Genomic DNA, 11,767 nt, shown 5'->3' with positions numbered 1-11,767 from the left:
CTACATTCCAGTCATGGGATTCGTCCCACCAAGTTTCCGTAAGAGCAATCAGGTCGTAGCTTTCTAGCAGCATGATAGCTTCCAACTCCTCCTGTTTGTTTCCCATGCTGCATGCATGAACAGATCTATCTGCTTCACTGCTGTCAGTATTGGGAGGATAGTACTTGCCTAAGATTGCAGGGTTTGGCAGACTTTTGCTGGTTTTGCACTGTCTCTGTGATAATGTCTTCATCTTCTGTGAACAACCCCAGATCCCAACGACAGGATTAGCTGTGAACTCACTTTCCATGTGAGCCTTCCCCCCGTCTAATTTTTCTTTCCCTTTTCTTGGAAATACCTAGCTTTTGATAAATGCAGCAATCATGAGCATAATATGCCCTTTGGGCTTGCCACTCACTGTAGTTATATGGATTAATCAACATCTTTTCCTTTTGAACTTGATCATAGAAATGATTAAGCCCCCAGGGCTCAGTTCTAAGGCCGGTCTTGTTTAATATCTTTATCGATGACCTGGACGAGGGGATTGAGTGTGCCCTCAGTAAATTTGCAGATGACACCAAACTGGGTGGGAGTGTTGATCTGCTCGAGGGGAGGAGGGCTCTGCAGAGGGACCTGGACAGGCTGGATCGATGGGCTGAGGCCAACTGTATGAGGTTCAACAAGGCCAAGTGCCGGGTCCTGCACTTTGGTCACAACAACCCCATGCAGCGCTACAGGCTCATGGCATCCTGGCCTGTATCAGGAATAGTGTGACCAGCAGGAGTAGGGAAGTGATAGTGCCCCTGTACTCGGTGCTGGTGAGGCCATACCTTGAATACTGTGTTCAGTTTTGGGCCCCTCACTACAAGAAAGATGTTGCATTGCTGGAACATGTCCAGAGGAGAGCAACCAAGCTGGTGAGGGGTCTGGAACACAAGTCATATGAGGAGCAGCTGAGGGAACTGGGTTTGTTTAGTGTGGAGAAGAGGAGGCTGAGGGGAGACCTGATCACCCTCTACAACTACCTGAAAGGAGGCTGTAGTGAGGAGGGGGTCGGCCTCTTCTCCCTGGTAACAGATGATAGGACGAGGGGGAATGGTTTGAAGCTGCACCAGGGCAGATTTAGGCTAGACATTAGGAAAAACTTCTTCACCAAAAGGGTTGTCAGGCTCTGGAATGGGCTGCCCAGGGAGGTGGTCGAGTCCTCATCCCTGGAGGTATTTAACAGAAGGATAGATGAGGTGCTTAGGGACATGGTTTAGTGGTGGGATGTCAGGGTTAGGTTAAAGGTTGGACTTGATGATCTTAAAGGTCTTTTTCAACCAAAGCGATTCTATGATTCTATGATTCTAAGATGTATTCTTCATTAGTAAAATGTAGAATATGGCCTTTTAATGGGAAAGGTGAGTGAAAACATTTGTAGTTTATAAAGTTATACCTGACAGCATGGACACTTCTGTAATTCTAAGACTTTTACTTATAATATAATGTTATTTTTTGGTAATAGTTACTTCAATAACAATGCCTTGTTATGACACGAAAATTATTTCATCTGCAATATGAATCTGCAATATCATCTTCATTAAACTTTGCATAATGAGCCTGGGAGAGAGACACACAAAACACCTGAAGATAATGAATATTGGACTAAGTAAAATGTTCCAATGTTTTTTGTTCTACACAGGCTCTGGTCTCAATGATGGGCAGTGGCATGAAGTCCGATTCCTAGCTAAGGAAAATTTTGCTGTCCTCACCATCGATGGCGATGAAGCTTCAGCTGTTCGAACAAACAGCCCTCTACAAGTTAAGACTGGAGAGAAATATTTCTTTGGAGGTAAAAAGAAAAAACAAAATAAATATCTGCTTAAAGTGTTTTTGTCTTTTAATCTACAGGATGTAATTAATTCATGTAGATCTTAATATGGCCAAAATGGCTAGGTGCTGCTCATCAAAAAGTAAAATACTAAACTTAATTTCACTTTTAAGAATCTTTTTACACCTACTCATCTTCGCAAAAGAAACCCTGAGAAGTTCTGTTCAAGAATCAGTCTAACTTGCAATGATTTCTCAGATCATCTCTGAATATTTTAGAGACCATTCTCTGCAAGGGAAACTTTCCATTAGTAGTTTAATTAAGTGGCACTGAGAAGAGAGATAAACTTATCTTTTCAAGTTTGGAATCCTGAAAAAAAAAAAATATATCATTGTTCAGGACAGGTCTTAACCTTTTGCTGATTTCTTTAAGAGCTGTCATGACTGTGGGTAATTAAGAAGCTTTCATAAATTGGAACCTTAGATTGTTCAGTATTTTTTTCTGTTGACAGTCCATATACTAAAAAGTTCTTGCAAATTGTAGCTTGTATGTTTATTGCTCTTCTATGTTAGCATCTATGAAAATCAAAAAAGGCCATCAAAACTCTTCAATTTTAAATATTTAAATTTCTATATTAAAAAGCCTATTTAGTATGAAAAAATATTTTTAATACAGTACTATCTTATAGGCTAAGTTCATCAAGGCTTTTTTAACTCGGGCATAAGTATTATTTTTTGTACTGTTAGCCAAGTTTTTTTAAAAACATCCAATTCTGCAATGACCTGCAATCTTTGTTCAAGCAGTATTCTCAGCAAGCTCAAATGTTAACATCAAGAAAGAGTTGTAAGTCGTAATTTTGAAGTGTCCCACATGTGTGAGGTTGCACATGAAAGCTTCAGGCAGAGAATACAAATTTTAAAAGTAGAATTTATCAGTGTTGAAAACTGATTTTTTACAAGGTGCATATCTAATCAAAATAAAATACAAATGTGATACTATAAATAGTCATAACATTACCCAAGTGATAGAAATGTTAGTGGCATCATATGAAGTACCCTAAGTAGGAAGGGAAAAAATCCTTTCAAGGTTATTCTCATTTCATTATCTCCTATCAGTGTAACCATTAAAAATACATATGGAAATTAGTGTTTAAATAATGTTACAAAACTAATATATAGTTAATTAAAAATAGATTCTAATCCTGCAGATACTGATGACACACAATTCCAGGGAACATTGTGGCAATGATGATAACACAGTCTAAGACAAATATTACCAAATTAAAGTTGATCTGTCCAAGAGTTAAACTTCCTGTTGCTGCAACCTGTGTCTTTTCCAATACCCTTAATTCAGCTAATATCCTGAACAGTTTTTTTAGCATACTGCCTCAAATAAGAGTTCTAGAGTAGCCAGGTGTCACATTCTGAAGCCTGAAAATTATTTTGTCGTCAAAACATACTACCTTCAATTTCTCAGAACAGTCTGAAGCATTCTCATTAGATGAAGTTATTAACCACACATAGGAGAAAATGAAATGCCATACATAATACAACCAGTTAAATCCTGCTAATTTTCATAGGTAAAATCCCCAGATCGTTATTACATTTCTGGAGAGAGATTGATTGATTTCTTCTGAAATGTGTTTTATCTATGACTCTTCAGTTCTGAGGGATAGATTGCCTAGTTTCTCCATGTGGTTTTTATACCCTTTCTCAGTCAAAATACAGGTTGATTTGTTGTCATTTCAGTTGGGTTTTGAAATCTGCTTGACTTTTAATTGTTGAGCTGTACTTTATAATTCCAGCATCCTTCCATTAAAAAAAGTGTGCATGTAGATATTGTTCCAGTGGGATGTGAAAGTCAGTCAGGAATTCCCTGAAGTGTCATTCCCACATCTGTTCACCCAAATACATAGTCCCTTTGCATGGACCCTAAGTTGTGGGAGGTTTGTTTTTCCTTATTATCTTTTATAATCTGAAAGGTCTTCTAAAGGTGCATCAAAAGGATAGCAGTGTTCTAACCTTCATGTCCAATTTTCTTTCAAAATAAGTCTGCATTTACAACACTCTACTTTCACATTTTAACTGTTTCAAGCTGTGAATCTGAGGAAGCTTTATCTCTGACTTGAATCTGAGGAACTCATTTATTTTAGTATGCTCCCGCATGAATATTGCTATATATATTAGTTATTTTGCTATCTGTTAATTGGAGATTACTTGCAACTTAAATCCAGTCTTTTGGATGCATGTAAGAAACTTAATCTTTATATTCATGATCTGCATCTTATGAGGCAAAGGTATTTTTGTTATATTCCATCTATATGTATGTGTTCCTCCTTATTTTTCTTTATAAGCAGTCCAAGTTATGGCTGTTAATAAATAATACTTCCAAGAAGAGGATTTAGAGGTGACAGTAGTGGGGAACTGCAAACATTTGTACCACTTGGTTACTGTCATTGAAGAAGATGTTTTCATTAGTTTAATTAGGAGTAAGTTCAGATAAGAAAGTGTCAAATACTTTTTTTCTGAAAATATGCATAATTGGTTACAAAAGGGAAAACTGCCTCTTGAATTCAGAGGATAGTATGGTTTTTTCAAACTGCTGGATGGCTAGCAGAAAGAATCATCGATTCCTTGGTGATGATGAATTTTAAATGTGAAGAAGAATCCAGTAGATTTCTTTGCTACAGATCTTAAATGATCAGTTTTAGAGATAGTAATGTTATGATATTCATCCCATCCCACTGCTATAATTTTTGATCTTACAAAATACTGAGAAAGCTCAGTCCACTGAACTTGTGTTTGGAGAGCTTGTACAGCATTTCTAGAAGGCTCTGAACACGTATACTCTTCTGATTTAAATTTTCTTACTTCATCTTTGAAAGAGACACTACATGCATTCAAATGTTTTGTTCTCCAAACTTTATCTTTCCCTGATTTCAAAATAAGAGTGTTTCCCTATATTCTGGTCTCCTGATGTCAATATAGCAAATATATGCTATAGGCAATGGTGTTGTCTTTGCTGAAGAAAAGATTTAAAGGTTACATTTCAGCACTGCAGTATAACATTTTCTCAAAAATATCTTGGAGAATTTAAAGAGAAAAGTAATTACAATAAAGCAGGTACTACCTCAAATCTCGGCAGACACTAGATAGACCTTTTCCATGAAAATAACTACAGCTTTTACTGTGACAGAAGTACCACATACTTGAATGTGAATTTTTGAGACAGTGTCTATTTTTCAGAAAAATAATCATTTTTATATATTGTTGTCATAACTTTGAACTGGCGATATCCCATAATATTAGTTTTATAATAAAATAGACAATCTATCAAAATTGGGAATGGATTAAAGGTTGAGTGGGCAAGGAGAACATTACTACAACAAATGTAATGATAAAACATTCCAGACAAATCAGAAATATTAAGCTGACTTTTACTCAGATAGGTTCGCAGCGGTCAGAAAAAGTCCTTAATTTTACTCATGGTATTTTGATTAGAACTTGATTATGATTCGGTCCAGTGTAAATACATAAATAGTAGGGGGAATGCAGACATAGGATGGTTGTGTGTTTACTCCTGGCATTAGAAATTTGGGCACAGGCAGGAACAAGCCTGTGAGTCAGAGTGCTTCCTCCCTCCTTACAGGACAATGGGTACAGTAAGGTCCAGCTGAACACTGTGTAGACAATGATGGTGCTAACAAAAGAATAGCTTGTTTGGACATGAAGCAGAATCCTGGGCCTGGATAGTCCAGCAGTGTCCAGCTACCATTTTGAGAAACTTGACCTTTTAGAGAAGCCAGACCTGATTGACGGTCTCTGTTTTCCTCAAAACTAGTTACTAAATATGTTCTGGTTATTCCTTAGTTTATTCATTCATTTGAATAGAAATGCTTGTCATTGACCACCACACCCAGGTTTTTACAATATGTACAGCAATATTTGAATAAAGGAGATGTGGAAATCAGAATCCTTTGTGACTCCTGCTCATAGAACTAACTTTTCTAGTTTTGAAAAATCGTAAGTTAATTGTAAGAGGATTCTTTATTTCTCTGCCAGAGAATAAATCGTGTTCAGTACTGTTAGTCTTTTTTTTTTTTTTTGCTTCCTTTGTGCCTCTCCTGTGCTGTCTCCCAGCACTACTAATATCCTCCCAAAGGACAGATAGCAATGATCTTTTATTCAAGCCTAAGAGTTAGGGGAAGCTGTGTTAAGATCAGGCATTTCTGTAGGTTGGGTGAATGTGTGCTGGTATATGTGAGAGGGTGGGTGCTAATTGCCTATTACCCTTCTCTCCCCACTGGTTTTATTTTGCTTCTCTTATTGTTTTGAATTTTGGTTTTTGGAAAGAAGTTAACTTCCTTCCCATTCTAAGCTCTAGAGAATGATGTTTCTTTGTTGTTTCCAATTATCTGCATAAAACAAAAAAGCAGAACAAAGTGAATCACAGAGTGAAAATGAGTCCATTAACCTCATTTGCACTGTTGTAGATAAGGGACTTTTTTGAGGCATCTTAACCTTGCACCAAATCACCTAATAGTTGCCTAGTGCCCAGGGGAAATACTTGATTAGAGACATAATTTTGACTTGTTTCTATTTTACAGCATTTCTTTTTAATTGTGTCTACTTTCCATTTACTTTTCACTGGCTTAAGGACAGGGGAGTTCTTAGTATAAGTGATAAATCTTCATTGACAGCAAAGGTATGCAGTGAGCATCTGTCAATCCACTGTGTGCTGCTTTTTCTGACAAGCAAATATGAATGGATTATGCAGTAAGTTTCCTATGGGACACCAGTCTATGGCATATAGAAAGTCCTTCGTTTCTGTACGACTACAAAACGCACTCTGTGTGGACTGTTGTTTCTGGAGTAGAAATAATTTGTTTCTGAAAGTTCTGTTGGTCTAAAATCCCACAGAATTAGAGGTAGTGGAGGGAGGAGGTAAGTCGAGTGAAAGAGAAAAAAATATCTTCCTCTGTCTCATATGTGCTGGGCTCTTCTGTGTGTGAATCTTCTTTTCTTAGAACCTGTCATCTATAACCGAAGCCTTTGTGTGGTGTGCCTACATTTTAAATCAAGTTAAGCATTGTTATCATTGTGTGAATTTGTTATTGACTGCTGTTATAGTCAAGGTCAGACTTCCTAGGTAGTGTCACTGGGATTTCAAAAGCACTCAGACTATTGTAATCGCAAGTATTATGAGATAGAAAGGGGGCATGGGATTTTTTATAGCTCAAATTCAAATGTGTTCAGCAAAGCCAAAGTTGAGTTATTAGATGTTAATGTGACAAATGAACAGCACACAAGCCATGGCAACTCAGGTTATCTGTTACCTGATAAAGGAAACTGATGTCCCTGATGACATCATGCTGTCAAGCCTGCAGCTTCTCACATCTGAATAAGTAACAATGATGTTGAGTTGTATTTGTATTTCTGCATGCTGGTCAGATTTTTAATATATCAGGGCTTCAGTTCTGGTGGCCTCTTGTTTCTTTTGCATGTATGACCACAAGACAGGATGGTCAAATTTGCATTTCTTGTGGAAAGCGTGCTTTCAGTGTGATTTGAAATCTTTCTCCTCATGATCATAACTCTACTGTAAGCTCAAATACAAATCCATGAGAACACAGAGCAAACTCAAAATAACTCAGAGTGTAATGCGATTTTTTGTAACTTCAGCATTTATCTTCAGGAATCTTCCCAGGTCAGTCCTATCAAATAATTGTAAACAAAAGAAATGAAAATAAAAGAATTGGAATGGGTTGTATTTTTTAACAGCCCTCATGCTCTGAATTGTTAAATCCAGAATGTTTGTAAGTCAAAGAATGCAGACATGCAGAATGTATAAACCTGAGCAAAGCAAGGAAGCGGTACTGTAGTAAGTAGAAAACAAAAAAAAAGATGGCAGGCAATTATAGACACCTAAGCCTCTCTCTGCTATTTAATACAGGATTCAAATTCCTCATTATCTCATCTGCTCTTTTCTATTATGAACAATGAAACACAGCTGAATTCACCTCCTTTTATAGAACTGGCAGAACTGAAGGGCGTTTATCAACATTGCCCATTAACACTTTGAGTTTTATGGTTTTTCATCATGTTTGAAGTTTTGTTTATTTCATTCAAATAATTTGAATGTTAGACAAATGAGACCAAATAATGGTGACATTCTGTGATTAATTTTCAGTAACGTCAGTAGTATTGTTAGTGATGTTATAATACGCCAATCCACCAACACGTTGTATACAACAGTACAAGCAAAAATGCTGGAGATAGATTGATCTCCTGAAGAAAAACAAGTGCAGGCAGAAAGCTGATACTTTGTGCAAGCAAATAAAAGATCAAATGTATGATAATGTGAGCTTAGGAATGGATATATGGGAGCATGAGTCTTGCTGGAATAACTTCAGCTTTTGAGAAAAGGCCTATTAGAGATGAGAAATGTCTGCCCACTGAAAAATGAATTAATAAAGTTTTGAGATGTGCTCTCCTTGTTATACAACATAAATCTCTTGCTAAGCTGAAGGTGTTAGGCATAGAGTATATGTCTAGAAGTTTCTTAAAAAAATAAAGTGAAGGAAGAGGGCTACAAAAATGATCCAAGGGCTGGAGTACCTCTCCTATGAGGACAGGCTGAGAGAGTTGGGGTTTTTCAGCCTGGAGAAAAGAAGGCTGCGGGGAGACCTGATTACGGCCTTTCAGTACTTAAAGGGGGCCTATAGGAAAGATGGGGAAAATCTTTTTAGTAGGGCCAGCTGTGACAAGACAAGGGGTAATGGTTTCAAACTAAACCAGGGTAGGTTTAGACTAGATATAAGGAAGAAATTCTTTACAATGAGGGTGGTAAAACACTGGAACAGGTTGCCCAGAGAGGTAGTGGAGGCCCCACCCCTGGAAGCATTCAAGGGCAGGTTGGATGGGGCTCTGAGCAACCTGATCTAGTTAGCGGTGTCCCTGCTCCTGCAGGGGGGTTGGACTAGATGACCTCTAGGGGTCCCTTCCAACCCAAAACATTCTATGATTCTAATTGAATCTCTTTTGCTTTATTTTCTTGCCAGCACTAAAGCAAATTTCTGGGTGCGGCAGATAAGAGAACAACACATTTTTCAGTACATTTTCTTTTCTCTTATTGACATTTTAAACCAAGAAAGAACAAAGAATGAGGAAGAACTTATACCATAGAGGGTAAATCTGCATGGGTGTGGGACCAAGTAAACTGACCTAATGGAACTCCATTGTCTCTAGTTCTGTGTGTATATGATTTATTTCGTTTTTCACTAAATACAGTAGGGATATTGTTGGCTGAGTCTCAGACAGAAGCAAATTGTATCAAGTCTCTGAATATTACAGAAAATTAAATTAAAAATAGAGGAAATTTCCTATATGGTATAGCTATTGACTCTGAAGGGAAAGGAAAAGGACTTGTAAAAATTACTAACACTTCTGAAAAGGAAACTTTTGGAGAAGGAAATGTCTGGTGAAGACCTGGAAAAGAGCTGTTGGAGATGCACTCAAAAGTGACAATTATACCTATAACCTGTATGACCCTCTTGCTGATGCTTTAATAGGTCAAGCTACAAGGTCTTTGGTACTAGTAGCTGAAAAAACTGCCTTCAGGAGGGGAAGGGCAAGTATTTCAATAAGCAGTGAATGTTGGGAGGAATGTTAACCAGTGCTAATCACTAGACAGTACTAATTAGGGCCGTATGGTTTTAGAACACTGAAAATAATGTAGTCTACTGATGGCATTAGGAATCACAAATATGTTTGTGTGAGTGTGTTGAACTGTGTTTTGAAAAACAAACATGTATGCTTTCCTGGTGTGTGAAAATAATCATACTCCTAGGTAGTGGAGAACACTAATCGATACTGGAATAGCACTTCTACCAATTTAATCTCTTTTTCCAAGGGTACCCTGGCTCTGCTTCTAGGTATACGAATGTGTTTATTGTCCACAGCCACAATTCAACGCACCTACAGGAAAAAAGAAAAAGAAAGAAAAGGTAAATTCTTGGTGTCATCAATAGGTTATATTGTTTTCAGAGGCTTTTGTTGTTTTGGAGAGGGACTTAACTGGTGCTTCTCTGTGGATTTTCTACAGGTGTTAAAGTATCTGTGATTTTCCTCTTTAAAATAATAGAACCTACCTCAGCCTCCCCTTTTCCTCCCACCCACTCTAAACATGAGCCAAATTTTCAATTGCATTTCAATGTTTTAAGTATGTAAATGAGCATCTATTAATATTGTAAACAACACTAAGCAAGAAGATGTCTACCTGCCATTGATTCTGGTGTTAGTCAGACAACTGACTCACATGTTTCAGAAAATCTACCTATCTATATAATCGTAAACATGAATAACTTCGTAATGGTTTAATGAGTCATAAATGTATAACAGGAGAAAAAAAAATCAGGATATATGCCAGAACTCACCAAAATATGGTGTTTGTTTGTGAAAGTGGGCAATAGAGCAAAAATACAGTCATTCAGATAAGAAGCTTGACTGACTCATATGGTCTAAGCTGAGAACAGCTCTCACTGTTGATTGTAAATACTGGCTCATGTATGAAACCTGGCTGGAGCTCCAATTAAATTTATAATTACTGTCTGCTGCTTCTACTATATAGGCAAACTGCAGGTAGCCTTTTGTGTCTAGGACAGGCTGTCAATTAAATCCTTGCATGCCTACAGTCCCAGGCTGTTATTATCACCTTTCACTGAAGACAACAAATCCCATCATATAAAAGTGTCAGTCTAGGGCTCTAACAGGAACACTTATTAGGGATGCTGTTATAAATCATGAAGTAGATTTTAAGGGCTTATATCTTTCCAAAGAAAGAACTTTATTGAATCTCACAGTCAGTGGCTTAGAGCTGATTTATCTGCATAAATTGGCAAAACTGAACTGTGAAGCTGAAACAGAATGTTTAAAGCCTTGTTTTTCTCCTATCAGCAAAGCACTGAACTCATATAATACTTTGCGGTGGGAAGTAACAAGTTGGAGATGCACAAATCTCCAGTGTGGACTGCTGATGGCAACTGGCTTATTGCCCAGTTTAAGGGCGTTAAATTACCATGTCAGTGTCAAAGTGTGTTTACTTTAATTTGGGGTGGACAAGTTCTGGTAATGTTGGTGATCTCATTAGGAGGGAATTGATAGTTAACCAGCAAACGACTAGACCATTTTGTCTTATTGAGTCCTGTCAAAGACACTCATTGAGCCTATTCACTGCATGGCCACAATCCTTTTTTTTTCTTTTGTTTTTTTTTTTTTTTCCTAAGAGCAATTTATCTGCGATTGGACAATTAGCATATATACTAACTGTGTAGCTATTAACAAATCCTGTGTTTATGAATGAAGAAAAGAAACAGGACACTTTTGAAGGATGATGGTCATTGTCAAGGTTATATTCTGAACTGGACACAAGTGAAACTAGATCTGTTGCCATGGCAATAAAAGATACTCTTAAGCCTCTTTTAGTTCATCACCCGTGATGCCAAGTGCATGCTTAACTTGAATGATCCTGAGAAGCGATTTTACAGACTTTCTGCTTCTGGACTGAGACTTGCGTGCTTATCATTTGATCTTGTCCAACAAATCCAGGTGAGAATAGACACTGCGACTGGTAATACACAATGACTGAAAATTCTTCAGTAAACCAACTTTTATTTATCAATAAGAACAAGCCAAATACTATTGTAGAATAGCAGTGTGTGTGACGTTTATGTGTTTGTTTAAGAAGAATCTTGCTTTAATCTATAACAACAAAAGTACTCTCTAGATTGGCACTAGGGATATTTCCTTGTGAATCATTTTCCAAGTAGATGAGGCCTCAGAAAGACTCAAGCTTTAATGATGCTTGAAAATGCTTCATCTGCTTCTTGCACTTACTTCATTTTCATAATTCTTAGTGACCAGACTTTCTGTACTTTCTTGTCATTTTTTCATAATCTTTTTATTCCAACAGATTAAT

The 11,767-nt window shown here is 37.3% G+C and overlaps 1 protein-coding gene across 1 annotated transcript in view; it reads left to right on the top strand.

Annotated features, from left to right (window-relative positions):
* The window catches only part of LOC104126726 (contactin-associated protein-like 2), an 838,919-nt gene that overhangs the window by 660,995 nt on the left and 166,157 nt on the right, over positions 1-11,767 (top strand). The window contains exon 9 of the mRNA XM_009639331.2: positions 1,664-1,813. Within this exon, the coding sequence (XP_009637626.2) occupies positions 1,664-1,813 (150 nt within the window). The remainder of the gene's footprint in view (positions 1-1,663; positions 1,814-11,767) is intronic.

The sequence above is a fragment of the Egretta garzetta genome, unplaced genomic scaffold (genome assembly GCF_000687185.1).
Source record: "Egretta garzetta isolate BGI_Z169 unplaced genomic scaffold, ASM68718v1 scaffold480, whole genome shotgun sequence".
Classification (NCBI taxonomy): domain Eukaryota; kingdom Metazoa; phylum Chordata; class Aves; order Pelecaniformes; family Ardeidae; genus Egretta; species Egretta garzetta.
Note: the sequence above shows the minus strand (reverse complement) of the source record. Positions and strands in the feature narration are given on the sequence as shown.